The 25811-nt window shown below is 45.6% G+C and overlaps 1 protein-coding gene across 1 annotated transcript in view; it reads right to left on the bottom strand.

The window, feature by feature from the left end:
• Positions 1-556: 556 nt before the first annotated feature.
• LOC138786638 (uncharacterized) overlaps positions 557-25811 on the bottom strand; it is a 93343-nt gene continuing 68088 nt past the window's right edge. The window contains 1 exon segment of the mRNA XM_069963619.1: positions 557-2463. Coding sequence (XP_069819720.1) covers positions 557-2463 — 1907 coding nt within the window.

The raw sequence follows: 25811 nt of genomic DNA on the forward strand, positions 1-25811 counted from the left end.
CATATCTCTCTGACGTCTCTATGATATGTCAAAAGTTTTCTGAAACAACAACACTTGAAAGAAAAGGATTTTTGTCGGAGTACCCCTTTAACATAAGCCGGCATTGAGTTGCTGTAGTAACAGATGTAGCTGGGTGCGGAGAGCTGCTGTATCACTGGTGTCTTCTGGGAGGTATATGCAGTGATCTGTATACTAGGATCAGCTCTGTCCGCACCAATGATTTTGTATCTCTGTATATATATATATATATATATATAAGCCGGCATTGTGCGTCATTCACTTCTGCTCGATAAAGGAGATAATACCTGCTGAACCGTCATATTATAAAGTCACCTCCTCACCCGTGACCTCCTGGCTGCACTGTGACTACTCGTATATAAGTTTGGAGCTGCGGTATATGATATCTGTATTACCGCCAGATCTCCTATACACATGGGGAATACATAGCTGCGGTATATGATATCTGTATTACCGCCAGATCTCCTATACACATGGGGAATACATAGCTGTGGTATCTGGATTAGATTTGCTCTTTGGATAACAGACGTGTGAGTGATTATTGAGCGCTCTGAACTGGCTTCTCCCTGGAGTGAATCTTTTTATGAATAATAAGATTACATTTCTGTGTAAAACATTTTCCACATTCTGAACATGAAAATGGCTTCTCTCCCGTATGAGTTCTTTCATGTACAGAAAGAATTGATTTAAAAAGGAAACATTTTCCACATTCCAAACATGAAAATAGCTTCTCTGCTTTATGAGTTCTTTCATGTAAAGTGAGCGTTGATTTCAAAGCAAAATGCTTTCCACATTCTGAACATGAAAATGGCTTCTCTCTTGTATGAGTTCTTTCATGTACAGTGAGCGCTGATTTAAAAGAAAAACGTTTTCCACATTCTGAACATGAAAATGGCTTCTCTCCCGTATGAGTTCTTTCATGTACAGAAAGCATTGATTTAAAAAGGAAACATTTTCCACATTCTGAACATGAAAATGGCTTCTCTGCTTTATGAGTTCTTTCATGTGAAGTGAGCGTTGATTTCAAAGCAAAATGCTTTCCACATTCTGAACATGAAAATGGCTTCTCTCCTGTATGAGTTACTTCATGTAAAGTGAGCATTGATTTCAAAGCAAAACGCTTTCCACATTCTGAACATGAAAATGGCTTCTCTCCTGTATGAGTTCTTTCATGTAAAGTGAGCACTGATTTAAAAGAAAATTTTTTTCCACATTCTGAACATGAAAATGGCTTGTGTCCTGTATGAGTTCTTTCATGTAAAGTGAGCGCTGATTTAAAAGAATAAATTTTTCCACATTCTGAACATGAAAATGGCTTCTCTCCCGTATGAGTTATTTTGTGTATAGTGAGCCCTGATTTAAAAGCAAAACATTTCCCACATTCTGAACATGAAAATGGCTTCTCCCCTGTGTGAATTCTTTGATGTCTATAAACATTTGATTTATTAGAAAAACATTTTCCACATTCTGAACATGAAAATGGCTTCTCTCCTGTATGAGTTCTTTCATGTAAAGTGAGCGCTGATTTAAAAGAAAAATTTTTTCCACATTCTGAACATGAAAATGGCTTCTCTCCCGTATGAGTTCTTTCATGTACAGTAAGCTTTGCTTTCAAAGCAAAACATTCTCCACATTCTGAACATGAAAATGGCTTTTCTCCTGTATGAGTCCTTTCATGTACGGTGAGTTGGTTTTTTTGAGCAAAACATTTGCCACATTCTGAACATGAAAATGGCTTCTCCCCTGTGTGGATTCTTTCATGTATAGTCAGCTGTGATTTCTTAGTACAATGTTTCCCACACTCTGAGCATGAAAATGGGTTCTTTCTTGTGTGAGTTCTTTCATGTAAAGTGAGCTCTGATTTAACAGCAAAACATTTTCCACATTCTGAACATGAAAATGGCTTCTTTCCCGTATGAATTCTTTCATGTTTAGTGAGCGCTGATTTAAAAGGAAAACATTTCCCACATTGTGAACATGAAAATGGCTTCTCTCCTGTATGGGTTCTGTAATGTAACGTGAGCGCTGATTTAAAAAGGAAACTTTTTCCACATTCCGAACATGAAAATGGCTTCGCTCCAGTATGAGTTCTTTCATGTAAAGTGAGCGTTGATTTCAAAGCAAAACGCTTTCCACATTCTGAACATGAAAATGGCTTCTCTCCTGTATGAGTTCTTTCATGTGAAGTGAGCATTGATTTCAAAGCAAAACGCTTTCCACATTCTGAACATGAAAATGGCTTCTCTCCTGTATGAGTTCTTTCATGTGAAGTGAGCAATGATTTAAAAGCAAAATATTTTCCACATTCTGAACATGAAAATGGCTTCTCTACTGTATGAGTTCTTACATGTATAGTGAGCATTGATTTAAAAGCAAAATATTTTCCACATTCTGAACATGAAAATGGCGTCTCTCCCATATGAGTTCTTTCATGTATAGTGAGCGCTGATTTAAAAGGAAAACATTTCCCACATTCTGAACATGAAAATGGCATCTCCCTTGTGTGAATTCTTTCATGTATAGTGAGCCGTGATTTCTTAGTAAAATGTTTCCCACACTCTGAGCATGAAAATGGGTTCTTTTTTTTGTGCGTTTTTTGATGTTGCATGAGTTGTGATTTTAGTATAAATCTGTCACATTCTTGGCATAAAAATGACTTATTTGCTGTGTGAAATCTTTTATGTTTGACAAGATCTGATTTGCGAGCAAAGCATTTCCCACATTCTGAACATGAAAATGGCTTCTCCTTATTGTGGTTAATCTGTGATAAATCAGTAGCCAGGACTTGTATAGAAGGATGAGATGGCAGATCTTTGCTGTGAGGGGCTGGGGGTATATCTGGGGTAATAGAAGGTTCTTCATATGTATCCTGTGTGATCTGACCATCTGCTGTAATATCTGGAGATATCTGATGTCCCTCTGATCTCCGGGGACACTCAGCTGCCAAGAAGAAAGATGGGTTATTATTATTTAATAACATAATTTTAGTAATGTTTGTTGGGCCCAGATCATAGTCTCTGTTATATACCTTCTAGGGGAGGAGTTCCAAACTTTATTGGTTAAAATTAAGATATTCCTTTCGTCCTGGGAGCTTTACAAGGGGAGGGGGTACCCCATATGTTATGCTGCCAGTAAAATAAAGATGATACTTACTTCTCCACGCTCCCCCGGTGTCCTCCTGCCTTGTCTCTGTGCCCCCCCCCCCCCTGACTGCAGCCGCTGCTGACACTTCTGAACCTGTCTCTGCAGTCACAGCTGCTCAGCCAATCATTAGCCTAGGTGCTGTCCTGTCTTGGTCAGTGATTGGCTGAGCACAGTGGCGTAGTTACCGTGGTCGCCATGGTGACTGGGCCCGACAGCCAGAGTGGCCCCCCTAGGTGGTGATTCCCCCCTTACCTCCTCACTATTCCTATGCTGCGGTCGCCCAGTTCCCGCCCGCTTTGTGTACTGATCTCCCCTCTCCCAGGATGCTCTGCAGGGCCCAGGCCCCTCCCCCAGGCCGTACAGTTATGCAGTAGGGGGTTGTGTGTGTCCCTGGCTCCACACATAAGGGAAGTGAGAGCTTTGCCGCAGATGGTTCCTCCCAGCCTCCAGGGGGCGCAGGCTGAGCATTTCTTCTGAAGCCGGAGAGTCATCAGTGACAGCAGGTGAGTGTACTGGTATGATGGTATATATACAGTGAGGATAGTTATCCCCCGGTATATGTACAGTGAGGATAGTTACCCCCCGGTATAATGGTATATGTACAGTGAGGATAGTTACCCCCCGGTATGATGGTATATGTACAGTGAGGATAGATCCCCCCCCCGGTATGATGGTATATGTACAGTGAGGATAGTTACCCCCCGGTATGATGGTATATGTACAGTGAGGATAGTTACCCCCCCCCCGGTATGATGGTATATGTACAGTGAGAATAGTTACCCTCCCCCCGGTATGATGGTATATGTACAGTGAGGATAGTTATCCCCCCGGTATGATGGTATATGTACAGTGAGGATAGTTATCCCCCCGTTATGATGGTATATGTACAGTAAGGATAGTTACCCCCGGTATGATGGTATATGTACAGTGAGGATAGTTACCCCCCGGTATGATGGTATATGTACAGTGAGGATAGTTACCCCTCCGGTATGATGGTATATGTACAGTGAGGATAGTTACCCCCCGGTATGATGGTATATGTACAGTGAGGATAGATGCCCCCCGGTATGATGGTATATGTACAGTGAGGATAGATGCCCCCCGGTATGATGGTATATGTACAGTGAGGATAGATGCCCCCGGTATAATGGTATATGTACAGTGAGGATAGTTACCCCCGGTATGATGGTATATGTACAGTGAGGATAGTTACCCCCCGGTATGATGGTATATGTACAGTAAGGATAGTTACCCCCGGTATGATGGTATATGTACAGTGAGGATAGATGCCCCCCCCCCGGTATGATGGTATATGTACAGTGAGGATAGTTACCCCCCGGTATGATGGTATATGTACAGTGAGGATAGATTCCCCCGGTATGATGGTATATGTACAGTGAGGATAGATGCCCCCCGGTATGATGGTATATGTACAGTGAGGATAGATGCCCCCCGGTATGATGGTATATGTACAGTGAGGATAGTTACCCCCCCGGTATGATGGTATATGTACAGTGAGGATAGTTACCCCCCGGTATGATGGTATATGTACAGTGAGGACAGCTCCCCCCGGTATGATGGTATATGTACAGTGAGGATAGTTACCCCCCGGTATGATGGTATATGTACAGTGAGAATAGTTACCCCCCGGTATGATGGTATATGTACAGTGAGAATAGTTACCCCCCCCCCCCCCCCCCGGTATGATGGTATATGTACAGTGAGGATAGTTACCCCCCGGTATGATGGTATATGTACAGTGAGGATAGATGCCCCCGGTATGATGGTATATGTACAGTGAGGATAGTTACCCCCCGGTATGATGGTATATGTACAGTGAGGACAGCTCCCCCCGGTATGATGGTATATGTACAGTGAGGACAGCTCCCCCCGGTATGATGGTATATGTACAGTGAGGATAGTTACCCCCCGGTATGATGGTATATGTACAGTGAGGATAGTTACCCCCGGTATGATGGTATATGTACAGTGAGGATAGTTACCCCCCGGTATGATGGTATATGTACAGTGAGGATAGTTACCCCCCGGTATGATGGTATATGTACAGTGAGGATAGTTACCCTCCCCCCGGTATGATGGTATATGTACAGTGACAATATTTGTTCCCTGTATAGTTCTCCAGCATCGCTGTGTCCGTGTACTTAGGGGGCAGACTGCAGTCACTGTATGCATATTAGCCATCTGGGGTATTGGGGACAGTCAGGCCAGTAGGGGTAAGTGGCACATATTGTTACATATACAAACATAAACTTATTGAAACTTCCCTATTACCCAACTACAGAAGTTCCAATTCCACATATTGATGGCCGGTCCTCAGGATAGGATATCAATATGTGATCATGGTCCCAAAACCCCACTGATCAGCTGTTCTGCACCATGAATGGGAGAAAAAGTAACTGGCTTCCCCCCCTATGTAGCGGCTAGGCTGAGTTACTGCAGCTTCAAAACATTGTATCAGGAGCTGAGCTGCAGTAACTCAGCACGGCCACTATGCAGTGAATGGTGCCATCTGCTTCTGGCGCTGTATACAGCATAGATTCAGTCACAGCAGGCCTGCAGAACCTTTGTGGAAAAATTGTGGCAGGTCTGGAAGCCTTCAATGGGCCTCTGGCCGGGAGGGGGGGGGGGTGTAAGTTGACCTCTTGCACCAGGGCCCATGAGACATTAGCTCCGCCCCTGGCTGAGCAGCTGTGACTGCAGAGACGGATTCAGAAGTGTCACTGGCGGCTGCTGTCAGTGGGGGACACAGAGACAAGGCAGGAGGACACCAGGGGAGCATGGAGAGGTAAGTATTATCTTTATTATTTACTTCTTTAAAGCAAAGCCTGCACGGACATCACTAACAATGTCCAATCTGCCCCGCCCACACGACTGATCCATCTAATAGGCTCTGTAAGCGATCGCCGATCTAGCAGAGAGACAGTGAGAGTCGGCCATCTAATACGGCCTTAAGAGCGGCTTTTTATTCATCTCTAATCTCAGATAAGTGTCCACTGAACTTATCAAGTGCCGCACGTGTGTATATAGTGATGTGTATTACCCAGGGCCGTTTCTAGAGGAGGACAGGCCAGGCGACCGCACGGGGCGCCGACAGCTAGGGGGCGCTGGTGGCACCCCCCCAGACTCCACTTAGCTGCGCGCACCCCCGGCCGCCCGCCTGCTAGCTAGCTCGCCCCATCACCTGCCCCTCTGCCCCATCACCTGGCAATACTGCCCTCCGCCCCGGACCTCCCGTAGCTCCGCCCCCCGTACCGCTTGGACCTGCACTGCAGACATCTTCTCCCTCCAGCAGCGCAATGACATCATTTCACTGCGTTTGCTGGAGAGAGATGTGTGCAGGGGTGGCATCGGCCTGCTCCTCGCAGGCTAAAGAAGAAGAGGAGAGAGGGACTCCTATGCCAGAATAAGGTGAGTATAATGTTTTTTTTTTTTTTTTGTGTGTGTGTGTGTTTGGCAATGCAGGGGGAGCAGAGGGGATTATTACTATTGGGGGGGAAGGGCAATGGGGACAGCACAGGGGGGATTACAGGGGGTGGTAACCCAGCTTTCCCAGCATCCTGTATGTCAGTAAAATGGAGGTCACCCAGCTTTCCCAGCATCCTGTATGTCAGTATAATGGAGGTCACACAGCTTTTCCAGCATCCTACATGTCAGTATAATAAAGGTCACACAGCATTCCCAGCATCCCGTATGTCAGTGTAATGGAGGTCACACAGCTTTCCCAGCATCCTATATGTCAGTGTGTAATAGAGGTCACCCAGCTTTCCCAGTATCCTGTATGTCAGTGTGTAATGGAGGTCACCCAGTTTTCACAGCATCCTGTATGTCAGTGTAATGGAGGTCACACAGCTTTCCCAGTATCCTGTATGTTAGTGTGATGGAAGTCACCCAGCTTTCCCAGTATCCTGTATGTCAGTGTAATGGAGGTCATACAGCTTTCCCAGCATCCTGTATAGCAGTGTATAATGGAGGTCACACAATTTTCCGAGCATCTGGTACTTAGTATAATGGAGGTTACCCAGCTTTCCCAGCATCCTGTATGTCAGTGTAGTAGAGGTCCCATAGCTCTCCCAGTATCCTGTATGTCAGTGTAATGGAGGTCACACAGCTTTCCCAGCATCCTGTATGTAAGTGTAGTGGAGGTCACCCAGCTTTCACAGCATCCTGTATGTCAGTGTAATGGAGGTCACACAGCTCTCCCAGCATACTGTATGTCATTCTAATGGAGGTCACTCAGCTCTCCCAGAATCCTGCATGTCAGTCTAATGGAGGTCACACATCTTTCCCAGTATCCTGTATGTCAGTGTGATGGAGGTCACACAGCTTTCCCAGCATCCTGTATGTAAGTGTAGTAGAGGTCACCCAGCTTTCCCAGCAACCTGTATGTCAGTGTAATGGAGGTCACACAGCTTTCCCAGCATCCTGTATGTCAGTGTGATGGAAGTCACACAGCTTTCCCAGCATCCTGTATGTAAGTGTAGTGGAGGTCACCCAGCTTTCCCAGTATCCTGTATGTCATTGTAATGGAGGTCATACAGCTTTCCCAGCAACCTGTATGTCAGTGTAATGGAGGTCACACAGCTCTCCCAGCATACTGTATGTCAGTGTAATGGAGGTCACTCAGCTCTCCCAGTATCCTGCATGTCAGTGTAATGGAGGTCACACATCTTTCCCAGTATCCTGTATGTCAGTGTGATGGAGGTCACACAGCTTTCCCAGCATCCAGTATGTAAGTGTAGTAGAGGTCACCCAGCTTTCCCAGCAACCTGTATGTCAGTGTAATGGAGGTCACACAGCTTTCCCAGTATCCTGTATGTCAGTGTGATGGAGGTCACACAGCTTTCCCAGCATCCTGTATGTAAGTGTAATGGAGGTCACCCAGCTTTCCCAGTATCCTGTATGTCAGTGTGATGGAGGTCACGCAGCGTTCCCAGCATCCTGTATGTAAGTGTAGTGGAGGTCACCCAGCTTTCCCAGTATCCTGTATGTCAGTGTGATGGAGGTCACGCAGCGTTCCCAGCATCCTGTATGTAAGTGTAGTGGAGGTCACCCAGCTTTCCCAGTATCCTGTATGTCATTGTAATGGAGGTCATCCAGCTTTCCCAGTATCCTGTATGTCAGTGTAATGGAGGTCATACAGCGTTCCCAGCATCCTGTATAGCAGTGTATAATGGAGGTCACACAATTTTCCGAGCATCTGGTACTTAGTATAATGGAGGTCACCCAGCTTTCCCAGTATCCTGTATGTCAGTGTAATGGAGGTCACCCAGCTCTCCCAGCATCCTTTATGTCAGTGTAATGGAGGTCACCCAGCTCTCCCAGTATCCTGTATGTCAGTGTAATTGAGGTTACCCAGCTTTCCAGTATCCTGTATGTCAGTGTAATGGAGGTCACACAGCTTTCCCAACATCCTGTATGTCAGTGTAATGGAGGTCACACAGCTTTCCCAGTATCCTGTATGTCAGTGTGATGGAAGTCACCCAGCTTTCCCAGTATCCTGTATGTCAGTGTAATGGAGGTCATACAGCTTTCCCAGCATCCTGTATAGCAGTGTATAATGGAAGTCACACAATTTTCCGAGCATCTGGTACTTAGTATAATGGAGGTTACCCAGCTTTCCCAGCATCCTGTATGTCAGTGTAGTAGAGGTCCCACAGCTCTCCCAGTATCCTGTATGTCAGTGTGTAATGGAGGTCACCCAGCTTTCACAGCATCCTGTATGTCAGTGTAATGGAGGTCACACAGCTCTCCCAGCATACTGTATGTCATTCTAATGGAGGTCACTCAGCTCTCCCAGTATCCTGCATGTCAGTGTAATGGAGGTCACACATCTTTCCCAGTATCCTGTATGTCAGTGTGATGGAGGTCACACAGCTTTCCCAGCATCCTGTATGTAAGTGTAGTAGAGGTCACCCAGCTTTCCCAGCAACCTGTATGTCAGTGTAATGGAGGTCACACAGCTTTCCCAGTATCCTGTATGTCAGTGTGATGGAGGTCACACAGCTTTCCCAGCATCCTGTATGTAAGTGTATTGGAGGTCACCCAGCTTTCCCAGAATCCTGTATGTCAGTGTGATGGAGGTCACACAGCGTTCCCAGCATCCTGTATGTAAGTGTAGTGGAGGTCACCCAGCTTTCCCAGTATCTTGTATGTCATTGTAATGGAGGTCATCCAGCTTTCCCAGCATCCTGTATAGCAGTGTATAATGGAGGTCACACAATTTTCCGAGCATCTGGTACTTAGTATAATGGAGGTCACCCAGCTTTCCCAGCATCCTTTATGTCAGTGTAATGGAGGTCACCCAGCTCTCCCAGTATCCTGTATGTCAGTGTAATTGAGGTTACCCAGCTTTCCCAGCATCCTGTATGTAAGTGTAATGGAGGTCACCCAGGTTTCCCAGTATCCCGTATGTCAGTGTGATGGAGGTCACGCAGCGTTCCCAGCATCCTGTATGTAAGTGTAGTGGAGGTCACCCAGCTTTCCCAGTATCCTGTATGTCATTGTAATGGAGGTCACACATCTTTCCCAGTATCCTGTATGTCAGTGTGATGGAGGTCACACAGCTTTCCCAGCATCCTGTATGTAAGTGTAGTAGAGGTCACCCAGCTTTCCCAGCAACCTGTATGTCAGTGTAATGGAGGTCACACAGCTTTCCCAGTATCCTGTATGTCAGTGTGATGGAGGTCACACAGCTTTCCCAGCATCCTGTATGTAAGTGTATTGGAGGTCACCCAGCTTTCCCAGAATCCTGTATGTCAGTGTGATGGAGGTCACACAGCGTTCCCAGCATCCTGTATGTAAGTGTAGTGGAGGTCACCCAGCTTTCCCAGTATCTTGTATGTCATTGTAATGGAGGTCATCCAGCTTTCCCAGCATCCTGTATAGCAGTGTATAATGGAGGTCACACAATTTTCCGAGCATCTGGTACTTAGTATAATGGAGGTCACCCAGCTTTCCCAGCATCCTTTATGTCAGTGTAATGGAGGTCACCCAGCTCTCCCAGTATCCTGTATGTCAGTGTAATTGAGGTTACCCAGCTTTCCCAGCATCCTGTATGTAAGTGTAATGGAGGTCACCCAGCTTTCCCAGTATCCCGTATGTCAGTGTGATGGAGGTCACGCAGCGTTCCCAGCATCCTGTATGTAAGTGTAGTGGAGGTCACCCAGCTTTCCCAGTATCCTGTATGTCATTGTAATGGAGGTCATCCAGCTTTCCCAGTATCCTGTATGTCAGTGTAATGGAGGTCATACAGCGTTCCCAGCATCCTGTATAGCAGTGTATAATGGAGGTCACACAATTTTACGAGCATCTGGTACTTAGTATAATGGAGGTCACCCAGCTTTCCCAGCATCCTGTATGTCAGTGTAATGGAGGTCACACATCTTTCCCAGTATCCTGTATGTCAGTGTGATGGAGGTCACACAGCTTTCCCAGCATCCTGTATGTAAGTGTAGTAGAGGTCACCCAGCTTTCCCAGCAACCTGTATGTCAGTGTAATGGAGGTCACACAGCTTTCCCAGTATCCTGTATGTCAGTGTGATGGAGGTCACACAGCGTTCCCAGCATCCTGTATGTAAGTGTAGTGGAGGTCACCCAGCTTTCCCAGTATCTTGTATGTCATTGTAATGGAGGTCATCCAGCTTTCCCAGCATCCTGTATAGCAGTGTATAATGGAGGTCACACAATTTTCCGAGCATCTGGTACTTAGTATAATGGAGGTCACCCAGCTTTCCCAGCATCCTTTATGTCAGTGTAGTAGAGGTTTCACAGCTCTCCCAGTATCCTGTATGTCAGTGTAATGGAGGTCACCCAGCTCTCCCAGCATCCTTTATGTCAGTGTAATGGAGGTCACCCAGCTCTCCCAGTATCCTGTATGTCAGTGTAATTGAGGTTACCCAGCTTTCCCAGTATCCTGTATGTCAGTGTAATGGAGGTCACACAGCTTTCCCAGCATCCTGTATGTCAGTGTAATGGAGGTCACACAGCTTTCCCAGTATCCTGTATGTCAGTGTGATGGAGGTCACCCAGCTTTCCCAGTATCCTGTATGTCAGTGTGATGGAGGTCACCCAGCTTTCCCAGCATCCTGTATGTAAGTGTAGTGGAGGTCACCCAGCTTTCCCAGTATCTTGTATGTCATTGTAATGGAGGTCATCCAGCTTTCCCAGCATCCTGTATAGCACTGTATAATGGAGGTCACACAATTTTCCGAGCATCTGGTACTTAGTATAATGGAGGTCACCCAGCTTTCCCAGCATCCTGTATGTCAGTGTAGTAGAGGTCCCACAGCTCTCCCAGTATCCTGTATGTCAGTGTGTAATGGAGGTCACCCAGCTTTCACAGCATCCTGTATGTCAGTGTAATGGAGGTCACACAGCTCTCCCAGCATACTGTATGTCAGTGTAATGGAGGTCACTCAGCTCTCCCAGTATCCTGCATGTCAGTGTAATGGAGGTCACACATCTTTCCCAGTATCCTGTATGTCAGTGTGATGGAGGTCACACAGCTTTCCCAGCATCCTGTATGTAAGTGTAGTAGAGGTCACCCAGCTTTCCCAGCAACCTGTATGTCAGTGTAATGGAGGTCACACAGCTTTCCCAGTATCCTGTATGTCAGTGTGATGGAGGTCACACAGCTTTCCCAGCATCCTGTATGTAAGTGTAATGGAGGTCACCCAGCTTTCCCAGTTTCCTGTATGTCAGTGTGATGGAGGTCACACAGCGTTCCCAGCATCCTGTATGTAAGTGTAGTGGAGGTCACCCAGCTTTCCCAGTATCCTGTATGTCATTGTAATGGAGGTCATCCAGCTTTCCCAGCATCCTGTATAGCAGTGTGTAATGGAGGTCACCCAGCTTTCCCAGCATCCTGTATGTCAGTGTAGTAGATGTCCCACAGCTCTCCCAGTATCCTGTATGTCAGTGTAATGGAGGTCACCCAGATCTCCCAGCATCCTTTATGTCAGTGTAATGGAGGTCACCCAGCTCTCCCAGTATCCTGTATGTCAGTGTAATTGAGGTTACCCAGCTTTTCCAGTATCCTGTATGTCAGTGTAATGGAGGTCACACAGCTTTCCCAGCATCCTGTATGTCAGTGTAATGGAGGTCACACAGCTTTCCCAGTATCCTGTATGTCAGTGTGATGGAGGTCTCCCAGCTTTCCCAGTATCCTGTATGTCAGTGTGATGGGGGTCACCCAGCTTTCTCAGTATCCTGTATGTCAGTGTGATGGAGGTCACCCAGCTTTCTCAGTATCCTGTATGTCAGTGTGATGGAGGTCACCCAGCTTTCCCAGTATCCTGTATGTCAGTGTGATGGAGGTCACCCAGCTTTCCCAGTATCCTGTATGTCAGTGTGATGGAGGTCACCCAGCTTTCCCAGTATCTTGTATGTCAGTGTGATGGAGGTCACCCAGCTTTCCCAGCATCCTGTATGTCAGTGTAGTGGAGGTCTCACCTTGCAGACTTTACTGCACCTAGCAGCAGAATTACTATAGTTTAGGAGCCTATAGGAGGGAAAAGGGAAGGAAGTTGCTGGATAAGTGCGGAGCCTGAGATGTCTGTCTGGCAGGTTCTGAGGAGACGAATTGTAGCTGCAAGAAATCATCCTGGTGGTCCGGGCCGCATGGAGACGAAAAGGAAAACGGTGCCGTAGATCAAAGAAAACAGCACCTGTGAGTCACTGAATGATTATTTTGTATTCGTTTGAACATTATCTCTTATTATCTCTTATTATCTATGCCATAATACACACCCTGCTTCTTCCTAATAACCCGAATCCTGATAAAAGCCCCCCTTCCTTCCCCAGGGCTGAACTGTGTGTGTGTGTGTGTGTGTAAGGGGGGGGGGGGGGCGCCCTGGTATTACCTGCTGATGGGAGGGGCTGCTGATCCTCCAGCATCACATCCTTGTACTGATCCTTGTGTCCTTCTACATACTCCCACTCCTCCATGGAGAAATAGACCGCCAAATATACCTTAAAAGACAAGACAAGCTCACTTAGGGGTCACGTTACATGCTATCCATAGAAGTCTATGTAGATAGGAGGAGAAGGAGGATGAAGCCTCCGAGTGAGATAGATGTAAGAGACACAAACATGGCGGCCGCAGTATTATACATGTCCCAACAATGAAGCTGTAACACTCCGGGCTTATTCCCACCTTCCATGCACAGTCTGTAAATAAGGAGGATGTGCTACAGAACCGAGATCAGAGTTCCCGGCATCATGTATCACTGTGATGCCGATGTGGTGATTGGTGGATGTTATCAGCTTTGTTGTACAGCTCAGCCAGTGATGGGACAGTGGTGACGCCAGTGCTAGTCCAGCACACAGGTGTGGGGTTGGTACCTGCTTTGTTATGTGGCTGGCTGTACTCCCCAAAATGGTGGGTGACCTGCCGGGTTGTAGTGGGCCCCTTGGGCTCTTGTCACAGTAGTCTTGAGTGGCAATTGACCCACCCGGAGTATCGGTACCGACACCCACAGAAAGGGGAAAAAAATAACCCAAGATGTGCGGCTATTGTGTATAGGTGCTGGTGCAGAGGAAAGGATGACTGAGTCCCAGTGATATAAAAATATAACAGCTTTACCATACACTCTCTTGACTGTATGTATGCATACCTCCCAACCGTCCCGTTTTCGGCGGGACAGTCCCGATTTTGGGGTCATGTCCCGCCGTCCCGGAACGGTCCCCAAGTGTCCCGCTTCCCAAAACACAGCTGGCCCTTTAACTACGAGTGCTCCTGGTGAGCGCTGGCAGATGCGGGGCTGTGATTGGCTGGCTCCTGTGACCGGAAGCTGCATTCTGCCTCCGGCCACAAGAGTGCGGGAGATACAAACTCCCTCTGATGAGTCTGTTCCCGGCCTCAGGAGTGTATCAGCCGGCTGCACCAATGAAGCAGGGGAACTACTCCCTGCTCCCGCCCACCAGAAGACTGTGAAGGAGGGAGAAGAGGAGCAGCTGCTGGGAGAGGAGCACTACTGCTGCATGGCCCGGTATAAGGGGATGGGGGGTGTTAATGAGGCCGAGCAGGAGGCAGTTTACAAGGAAGCGGTTAAGTTACCTTTGGAGTCAGCACATCCCCCACCTTCTGTGCTGAGCACCCAGAGCACTGTACGGACTCAGCAGAGAAGGGGGGAGGGGAGGATGGAAGTGACTTAACCCCTTCCCTGCTGTGCACTGAGGTTAGCTGTCTGCTATCATGTCTGTCAGCCAGCTGCTGACGCTACCAGGCACTGCCAGGAGGGAAGGAGTTAAGTGTGATGAATGAGGCTTCTCTGCCTGACCAGCCTGGACGGCAGACAGTGACCTGGAGGGACTGTGGATGAAGTGCTCATTATCTGTGTATTGTCTGATGTCCCCTAAAGTCACTATAAAGAAAACCCCTTCTCTAGGGGGAGTAATCAGATGACTTCTAATACTACTACTCCCAGCAGGCTGCTGCATTAGGCTGAGGAGGCAGAGCCACAACTTAACTTTACATAGTAGCTAAAACTCATCATGGCAGTCCAGAGGGTACAGAGAGATGATAATAGAGAATCCCTCCTGATAATAGAGAATCCCTCCTGATAATAGAGAATCACTCCTGATAATAGAGAATCCCTCCTGATAATAGAGAATCCCTCCTGATAATAGAGAATCACTCCTGATAATAGAGAATCACTCCTGATAATAGAGAATCCCTCCTGATAATAGAGAATCACTCCTGATAATAGAGAATCACTCCTGATAATAGAGAATCCCTCCTGATGATAGAGAATCCCTCCTGATGATAGAGAATCCCTCCTGATGATAGAGAATCACTCCTGATAATAGAGAATCCCTCCTGATAATAGAGAATCACTCCTGATAATAGAGAATCCCTCCTGATAATAGAGAATCCCTCCTGATAATAGAGAATCCCTCCTGATAATAGAGAATCCCTCCTGATAATAGAGAATCCCTCCTGATCATAGAGAATCCCTCCTGATCATAGAGAATCCCTCCTGATAATAGAGAATCACTCCTGATCATAGAGAATCACTCCTGATCATAGAGAATCCCTCCTGATAATAGAGAATCCCTCCTGATAATAGAGAATCCCTCCTGATAATAGAGAATCCCTCCTGATAATAGAGAATCCCTCCTGATAATAGAGAATCCCTCCTGATAATAGAGAATCCCTCCTGATCATAGAGAATCCCTCCTGATAATAGAGAATCCCTCCTGATCATAGAGAATCCCTCCTGATAATAGAGAATCACTCCTAAAAGAGAGGATATCACCTTTAATACTGTTTCCCCACAATTCTGGTCCATGTATGTAGTTTAATCCATGTCCCTATGTGGTCACCAATAGATGTACAATGTTGCCATGATTGCGCAGCTACTGGTGACCACATATATGTCCATATGCTGTACAAACAACGGCCGTTCCACGTGAACAACTGTTGTTTAACGCTAACTATGGTCAGAAGTAATGAACGTGTTCAATAACTCCAGCCGTAGGTTGTGTTAAACAACGGCCATTCAAGCTGAACGGTTGTTGTTTGTACAGCATATGAACATAGCCTTAAAGTGTAACGATCATCTTTCGCTGGTGGCAGGATACGCTGTCAAAATGCTGCCACCATGCTACAGTACCTGTGAAGGTCCAACAATACCATCAATTGCACTGTATGCAACGACACTGCCGGAAGTATTCCATCTCCGCTGCGCGCATGTACAGGATATCCTGCCACCAGAGAAAGACGATCAGTACACTTTAAGTTTCACAAAGATTTGAAAAATAGGCCTTGGTACTTATGGCCAAAAGTGGGGAGTTAGAGAAGCACTACAGGAATTTTTTTTTCTTGCTTATATAATGCAACTTGGCAATTACTAGAGGTACTTTAGTTATCATGCTATGCAGTTAGTCTACAGTAGCGGCATTAAAGTGACTGTACCCCCTGGCCCAGGCTGAAGCACTGGAGGCGGCTGACCCATCCTTAGTGGGGGGAAACCCCCGCCCCTCTATTATAGGGTTCCATTGATTCTAATGCAGTCACGTCATGGAGGGGCTGGAGTTTCTTCCCACTAGGGTACTATTACACCAACAGATCTGATGACAGATTATCTGCCAAAGATTTGAAGCCAAAGCCAGAAACAGACTATAAACAGTGATCAGGTCATAAAGGAAAGACTGGATTTCTCCTCTTTTCAAATCCACTCCTGGGTTTGGCTTCAAATCTTTGGCAGATAATCTGTGGTCAGATCTGTTGGTGTAATAGTACCCTAAGGGTGGGTCAGCCCGCCTCCAATGCTTCAGCCTGGGCCTGGTGGTACAGTCACTGTAAGTTATTGTATGGTGGCATTATTTAGTCATATATGTTGGTGATATTTAGATCTTTTGCTAATAGCGATAATTGGCGTGTTCAAATGGGCCTTCACAACGGGCGTATTGAGACCTAGTGCAGCCCAAGCTGTAAATACAGCCCTGGTGATCAGCAGTGTATTATATACTTATCTTCCTGTATGAGTGTGTATATATTTCTCCATTCTGTGTAGGTATACAGCAGTGTATTATATACTTATTATCCTCCTGTATGAGTGTGTATATATCTCTCCATTCTGTGTAGGTATACAGCAGTGTATTATATACTTATCTTCCTCCTGAGTGTGTATATATCTCTCCATTCAGTGTAGGTATACAGCAGTGTATTATATACTTATCTTCCTACTGAGTGTGTATATATCTCTCCATTCAGTGTAGGGATGTAATCCACAATATGTTATATTCTAAGTTTTATCACTTATCGCCAGCTACAGTCTTCAGAAATTAAAAAGATTTTTTTTTGCAGAGGAAATGAGCCAAAGCCAAGAGTTAGCTCAGAAGGAAAAGAGATATAAGTTAAAGTGCTATACTTACCATCCTGGTCAAACCATTTTTTCTGCAAGAAAACCAATGTGGCACTACAGTGGAAGACGTGATATGGGAGGGTAGGGGCGTGTCTTGGGGGTTAGGGGCGTGTCTTGGGGATAGGGCGTGTCTTTGGGTGGGGTTAGGGGCGTGTCCATGTCCCTCTTTCCTCTCAGCCAAAGTTGGGAGGTATGTGTATGTGTATATATATGTGTGACTGTATGTGTGTGTGTGTGTATATATGTGACTCTACGTCTGTATGTGTGTGTATGTATGTGACTGTATGTATGTGTGTGTGTGTGTATATATGTGACTGTATATGTGTGTGTATATATGTGACTGTATGTGTGTGTATATATGTGACTGTATGTATGTGTGTGTGTATATATGTGACTGTATGTATGTGTGTGTGTATATATGTGACTGTATGTGTGTGTGTATATATGTGACTGTATGTATGTGTGTGTGTATATATGTGACTGTATGTGTGTGTGTATATATGTGACTGTATGTATGTGTGTGTATATATGTGACTGTATGTATGTGTGTGTGTATATATGTGACTGTATGTATGTGTGTGTGTATATATGTGACTGTATGTGTGTGTGTATATGTGACTGTGTGTCTGTATGTGTGTGTGTATATATGTGACTGTATGTATGTGTGTGTGTATATATGTGACTGTATGTGTGTGTGTATATATGTGACTGTATGTGTGTGTATATGTGACTGTGTGTCTGTATGTGTGTGTGTATATATGTGACTGTATGTATGTGTGTGTATTAGGGATGAGCGAACCGAACCGTTACGAACCAGATTCGTTACGAACTTTACAAAAAGTTTGGTTCGGTACCGAACCGAACTTTCAAAAAGTTTGTTACGAAGTTCGTTAAAATCGCAACGGCGTCGCAAAACTGTATTGTTTTCCCAGAATGGAAGAGGATATAAGGAATTATTACTCCTATAATCCTTTGTATCCTGTTATTATGTGAATATCAAGGTGTGTGACGTCACTCCAGGAACAGGAAGTGCCTGAGCGTCCATGCTCTTTCTCATTGTGTGTCTAGACTGCAGAGAGAGAGGAGGTGTATGTTAGGCAGAGAGGGAAAACACATAGATTACATATCCAAACAACTGGATAAGTACAGGGAGAGATAGAGAAGGAGTATATATTGTTTGTGAGAGAAGCCGGAGAGAGGAAGATTAAAAAAAAAAACGTAAGATCCAGGGAAAGCTTGATAAGCTCATACATAGTGAAAGAGGCTGAGAAATCAAGAGTTAGGTAGAGAGAGGGAGAGAGAGGCATCTAACTCAAAAATTGTGATATCTAGGGAGAGATAGGGAGATAAAAAAAAGAAATAGGGAGAGAAAAGTGAGAAGAGTCACTCAGGACACATAGCATTGTACCAGCTACTGTTCCGTGACTGAGAGAAGACGCTAGACGTTGCTGCTCTGCTGGGTGCCCTTAACCGCATATAGCCGCAAGCAAAAAAGTTATAAAAAACTTCAAAAAAAAAGTTTGTTTGTTTGTTTGTGATAAGCTGTTCTAGGTGACGCTAAGTCAGCGCCCCACAAAAACTGTCCGTTTGTGCTCTGCTGGTTGCCGTCACACCAGGGGCGTAGCTGAAAGCTGATGGGCCCTGGTGCAAAATGTTAGCTTGGGGCCCCCCCATCTCCCCCCGATCAGGCAAAGTCATATCTAACGTTATATCCAATTACTCTAATGTGCCACCATGTTCTAATGCCCTGTCACTGCCTCCACCTCTTGTACTGCACTACTGCCCCCTATAATTAATGGACTGTACTGTGTCATTGTCTAATCATTGTATTCCAGCTGAAAAACTACAACTCTCATCATGAACTGCCAGTTGGATATGATGGGGGTTGTAGTGCTGCAACCTGAAGAGCCACATGCTGCAAAACTACAACTCCCATTATAAACTGTCAGCAGGGCATGATGAAGTTTGAACTTCTGCAACCTGGAGAAGTCACCTGATATCACCTGCAGTCCTATGTAACACCACAGATAACAGTGATATCCCTCTGAGTACAGATAATGTAGTAGTCATCTGCAGTCCTATGTAACACCACAGATAACGCAGTGATATCTCTGAGTACAGATAATGTAGTAGATGTCCCCTGCAGTCCTATGTAACACCACAGATAACACAGTGATATCTCTGAGTACAGATAATGTAGTAGATGTCACCTGCAGTCCTATGTAACACCACAGATAACGCAGTGATATCTCTGAGTACAGATAATGTAGATGTCCCCTGCAGTCCTATGTAACACCACAGATAACACAGTGATATCTCTGAGTACAGATCATGTAGTAGATGTCCCCTGCAGTCCTATGTAACACCACAGATAACACAGTGATATCTCTGAGTACAGATAATGTAGATGCAGCACAAGCTGGAGCTCAACGCGGTAAAGATACGGCCATAGGACATAGCTTGGGCCGCTAAGGCAGATGTCTGGAGGAGGGGGCGCTGGTACTTGCTGTCATCTGATTAGGTAAGAGGCCCAATCAGATGACAGCATGTGCCAGCGGGCGCAGCGGGACAGATTAGCGCAGTGCTTCCCAACCTTTTCCACCTTGGGGCACCCCTACTAAATGATGTTCTACAAAATAAGAAAACCGTCATACAGTGACTCACAGGTGACGTCTTCTTTGATCTGAGGCGTCACTTTCCCTTTTCCTCTCCATCCGGCCCGGGCCTCCATGATGATTCCTTCCAGATACGTTTCATCCCCTTAGAACCTGCGAGACAAACAATTTAGGCTCCGCACATTTCTAGCAACTTCCTTATCTTCCTCCCTCCTGTAGGCTCCATAGTAACTGCACTGTGTGGTGTAATGTGCAGTAAAGTGAGTAGGAATGTGGGATGCCCCCTGTATGTAGGATCCCCTGCTGTGCCCCCTGTATGTAGGATCCCCCACTGTGCCCCCTGTATGTAGGATCCCCCACTGTGCCCCCTGTATGTAGGATCCCCCACTGTGCCCCCTGTATGTAGGATCCCCCACTGTGCCCCCTGTATGTAGGATCCCCCACTGTGCCCCCTGTATGTAGGATCCCCTGCTGTGCCCCCTGTATGTAGGATCCCCTGCTGTGCCCCCTGTATGTAGGATTCCCTGCTGTGCCCCCATGAGCTAATAATGCCCTCAGAGGTGCCTCCATATACTAATAATGCCCCCAGAGGTGCCCCTAAAAAAACAAACATCCTACTCACCTAATCGGCGCTGTGCAGGCAGCAGCTCTTCCTCCTCTTCGGGCTCCATCTTGCGAGCTGCAGGGACGGGACTTCCGGCAGACGTGATGACGTCACATGATCACGCCTGCTGGAGAGGTCACGGCCCGGCCTCCCATAGGCTGCTGGTATGAAGTGCCGGCAGCCTATGGGAGAGAATACAGGAGGAGGACGCTGACAGGTCCTTCTCCTGTATTCTGATCGCTTTAATGTTCCGCCCGCTCAATGTGCTCACTGTGCGGGCGGAACATCAAAGCGATCAGTGCCTCCCGAGAAGCTGCGCGGCCGCAGCTTCTCGGGATGCTTAAAGTGACACTGTCACAAGTGGCAAGGGGGGGCCGTGCGGGCCCCCCTAGCGTAGGGGCCCGGTCGCCCTGGCGACCCCGGCGACCCCTATAGCTACGCCACTGCGTCACACCCGTTTAGCCACCCGCAACCAAAAAAGTTTTAAAAAACTTACAAAAAAATTTAAAAAGTTTGTTTGTTTGTTTGTGATCAGCTGTTCTAGGTGACGCTAAGTCAGCGCCCAACAAAAGCTGTCCGATTGTGCTCTGCTGGTTGCCGTCAACTTCGTCTAGCCACCCGCAATCAAAAAAGTCTCTCCTCCATAATACTGGCCTGGAATCAATCAACTGCTGCCTCCTCCTCAAGTAGCCTCTCCTCCATAATACTGGCCTGGAATCAATCAACTGCTTCCTCCTCCACCTCCTCAAGTAGCCTCTCCTCAATAATACTGGCCTGGAATCAATCAACTGCAGCCTCCTCCTCCTCAAGTAGCCTCTCCTCCATAATACTGGCCTGGAATCAATCAACTGCTTCCTCCTCCTCCTCAAGTAGCCTCTCCTCAATAATACTGGACTGGAATCAATCAACTGCTGCCTCCTCCTGCTGATCAACTTGTCTCTTCTCAACAATACTGGCCTGGGTGCAATCACGTGCTGCCGCATCCTCCTTGTAAGCTTTTTTTTTCAATATTTTTTGTCAGTATTTTGGCACTTTTATTTACTATATTTTATTATTATTTCTATAATTAATTTTTTTTCTCACTATTTTTGCACTTTTTTCCCCCCACTTTTTCATTGTAATATCAACTGCAACTAAACGAAACTAAACCCTATCACACTCCCACTATTGTAGCTGCAATTATTCAGCCGTTAGAGCAAGGTTCGTTTTCGGTTCGGACCGATCCGAAATTCACGAAAGTTCGCCGGATCGAACCGAACCAAACTTTTCAAAAGTTCGCTTATCCCTAGTGTGTATATATGTGACTGTATGTATGTGTGTGTATACATGTGACTGTATGTGTGTGTGTATATATGTGACTGTATGTATGTATGTATATGTGACTGTATGTATGTGTGTATATATGTGACTGTATGTATGTGTGTGTATATATGTGACTGTATGTATATATGTGACTGTATGTATGTGTATATATATATATGTGACTGTGTGTGTATATATGTGACTGTATTTATGTGTGTATATATATATATATATATATATGTGACTGTGTGCATGTGTGTGTGTATATATCTGACTGTATGTGTGTGTGTGTGTGTATATATGTGACTGTATGTATGTGTATATCCAATCGGACCAATCCGAACTTTACGAAAGTTCGCCGGATCGAACCGAACCAAACTTTTCAAAAGTTTGCTTATCCCTAGTGTGTATATATGTGACCGTATGTGTGTGTGTGTATATATGTGACTGTATGTATGTGTGTGTATATATGTGACTGTATGTATATATATGACTGTATGTATGTGTGTGTATATATATATATATATATATATATGTGACTGTGTGTATGTGTGTGTGTATATATGTGACTGTATGTATGTGTGTATATATGTGACTGTATGTATGTGTGTATATATATGTGACTGTATGTATGTGTGTGTATATATGTGACTGTATGTGTGTATATATGTGACTGTATGTGTGTGTGTATATATGTGACTGCATGTATGTGTGTGTATATATATGTGACTGTATGTATGTGTGTGTATATATGTGACTATGTGTGTGTATATATATATGTGACTGTATGTATGTATGTGTATATATATATATGTGACTGTATGTATGTGTGTGTATATATGTGACTATGTGTGTGTATATATATGTGACTGTATGTATGTATGTGTGCATATATGTGACTGTATATGTGTGTGTGTGTGTGTGTGTATATATGTGACTGTATGTATGTGTGTGTATATATATGTGACTGTATGTATGTATGTGTGCATATATGTGACTGTATGTATGTGTGTGTATATATGTGACTGAATGTATGTGTGTTTCTGTGTGTATATAATATATATATATATATATATATATATATATATATATATATATATATATATGTCTGTATGGCCTCTTCAGCTCCCCCCCCCCCCCAGCCCATGCTAAATAGGGTTTGGTCGCATACAAGAGGACATTTAGTCTTTGATCCGGCGCGCGGGGGGGGGGGGGGGGGGGGGGTTGGGTGACAGTGCGGTCTAGTAATATACAAAACCTCTTCATAGAGGAGACAGAGGAGGACACTCACCCGTTTCCTGACTTCTTTCTTCTTCTACAACTTTCATGCAGCCATAGTCCATTAGCGCGCACTCCTCGTGCCGACCCCCTCCACAGGCGCCGGACAGCTGCTTCTCACCTCACTTACCAGCTTTGACTGACATTCGCAACAGCTGTCAAGTGTCTGTGGAGGGGGTTGGTGCCTCACCGACGAGTGCACGCTAAGGAACTATGGCCGCATATATATATATATATACAGTATATACCCAAGTAGTATGTAGGGTAGCACTCTTTAATCAAAGATCTTGCGGTGCCAACCAGTATGCGGCCCTGTCAGATGAAGCCTGATCACCGATCAATCAAGTGTTTCATGGAAAATAACCAACAGGGTCACAAGAAGCGTGAAGTGAAAAAAATGGCGCAAAATAACGGCCCATAAACTGAGGCCAAAGGAAGGAAGGAAGGCTGAAAAACGAGAAACAGACCGCTGGGTAGGATATATAAAGCTATTACTCACAGAGCACAGTGTCAGATCCGGAGCGTGTTCCCTTCTTCCTCTGTATTTCTCACCACTCAGCTGGGCGCTCAGGACTCTTCAGCAATCTGCTCTCTTCTTGTACAATGTCCCTACGTGTTTCCCGCTTTACCAGCAATCATCAGGGGATAATTCACACAGCAAGGAAAGCAGGTCTGTGCCGCACTGATGTCGCCCGAACACTGAGCTATACACAGTAACTTCTATCTGGCTGGAAGTCACAGCTGCTACATCCCCCTGCTCCAATGTATTCCTATTCCATGCCAGCCCCCCCCCCCCTCAAGGCAAAGTCCTGAAGTTCCTCATTATCTAAGCTGTATATGTGTGTAATGTACATGTAGCTGAGCTGTATATGTGTAATGTATATGTAGCTGAGCTGTATGTGTGTAATGTACATGTAGCTGAGCTGTATATGTGTAATGTACATGTAGCTGAGCTGTATGTGTGTAATGTACATGTAGCTGAGCTGTATATGTGTGTAATGTGCATGTAGCTAGGCTGTATGTGTGTAATGTGCATGTAGTTGAGCTGTATATGTGTGTAATGTACATGTAGCTGAGCTGTATATGTGTAATGTACATGTAGCTGAGCTGTATATGTGTAATGTACATGTAGCTGAGCTGTATGTGTGTAATGTACATGTAGCTGAGCTGTATATATGTGTAATGTACATGTAGCTGAGCTGTATATGTGTAATGTACATGTAGCTGAGCTGTATGTGTGTAATGTACATGTAGCTGAGCTGTATGTGTAATGTACATGTAGCTGAGCTGTATGTGTGTAATGTACATGTAGCTGAGCTGTATGTGTGTAATGTACATGTAGCTGAGCTGTATGTGTGTAATGTACATGTAGCTGAGCTGTATGTGTGTAATGTACATGTAGCTGAGCTGTATATGTGTAATGTACATGTAGCTGAGCTGTATATGTGTAATGTACATGTAGCTGAGCTGTATATATGTGTAATGTACATGTAGCTGAGCTGTATGTGTGTAATGTACATGTAGCTGAGCTGTATGTGTGTGTAATGTACATGTAGCTGAGCTGTATGTGTGTAATGTACATGTAGCTGAGCTGTATGTGTGTAATGTACATGTAGCTGAGCTGTATGTGTGTAATGTACATGTAGCTGAGCTGTATGTGTGTAATGTACATGTAGTTGAGCTGTATATGTGTGTAATGTACATGTAGCTGAGCTGTATGTGTGTAATGTACATGTAGCTGAGCTGTATATATGTGTAATGTACATGTAGCTGAGCTGTATATGTGATGTATATTATATTGTTCCTCCTTCGGGGTAGCATTAAGCTTTATGGAATCCACAGGTAACCCCCATAGTATATAATGTGCTGTATATGAGATAAGACGTCGGCCTCCTCTGCTCCCGGCCTCCTTGTCCCTCCTGCAGGATCGGTATCGGGGTGAGTTCTGGTCTCTAGAATCCTCCGTCCTGTAGGAAGATTCCCAGCACTGGGATGGAGCGGAGGCTCCTGGGACTATGCACAGACCTCCCAACTGTCCAGGATCCGGCGGGACAGTTCCCATGTGTCCCGCTAACACCCCGCACCAGCCTCGCCATCAGGAGCTGCCTCCGGGTGCTGACAGGGGCCTCTCGCTGTGAGTACTCCTAATGAGCGCTCACAGTGACACTGGCAGAGCAGGAGACATCGGCTTCCTGCTCTGCCAAAGCTCTTGTGGCCGAAAGCATCTTTCTGCCTCCGGCCACTAGAGGCCGCTGTCTCCCTCATAGCTCCAGAGCAGAGTGACGTCACTTATACAGACAGAGCAGGGAGAGGAGACGCTGGAGGACAGAGGAGCCCAGCTGCAGAGGTGAGTATATGGATTTATTTTTTTTTTATTCTGTACAGGGGGCATTGGGGGCTTACAACCAGGGGACAGTGGCCTCGTGCCCTTTATCTGCTCTCTGCTCTTCTAGACAGGAAAGTTCTCACCTTTTTCTATGTAAACCACAAAGATCCTGTATTTAGTGAAGACAAGTTGTGCTCTTGGCTCTGGGTGGAAGCTGGTGTCCTTGTTAACAAGTAATAAACCTCCATTCAGATCATCCGTGTCCCGTGATTTATAGACAAAGAAATTCTCCTGTCATCTGGTCCTTGGAGACGGAATCCAATATCTCTTAGCCGCGTCACGGTTTGGGCTGAACACCGTATACCGGAAAACGTCCACAATCTCCAGGACTTGTTTGACACCACCAGGCCCTCCAGCCTAAGATCGGTTGCAAACTGAGGCCAGTCCAACCGCGACTGAGGCAGGAGTGACGGACTCACAAATAGTCGGAGAATTTGGGAACGAGATCATCTGAATTCTGGTAAGAAAAACTTTTCATTTTTGAATTAATTTGATCAAAAGAGGAAGGTGTGACCAATAGATCATCACTGACCATCGGACGGTGACCTTTACGTGTCCTAAGGAAGGTCAGTCTG

Source organism: Dendropsophus ebraccatus, chromosome 3, assembly GCF_027789765.1.
Source record: "Dendropsophus ebraccatus isolate aDenEbr1 chromosome 3, aDenEbr1.pat, whole genome shotgun sequence".
NCBI lineage: Eukaryota > Metazoa > Chordata > Amphibia > Anura > Hylidae > Dendropsophus > Dendropsophus ebraccatus.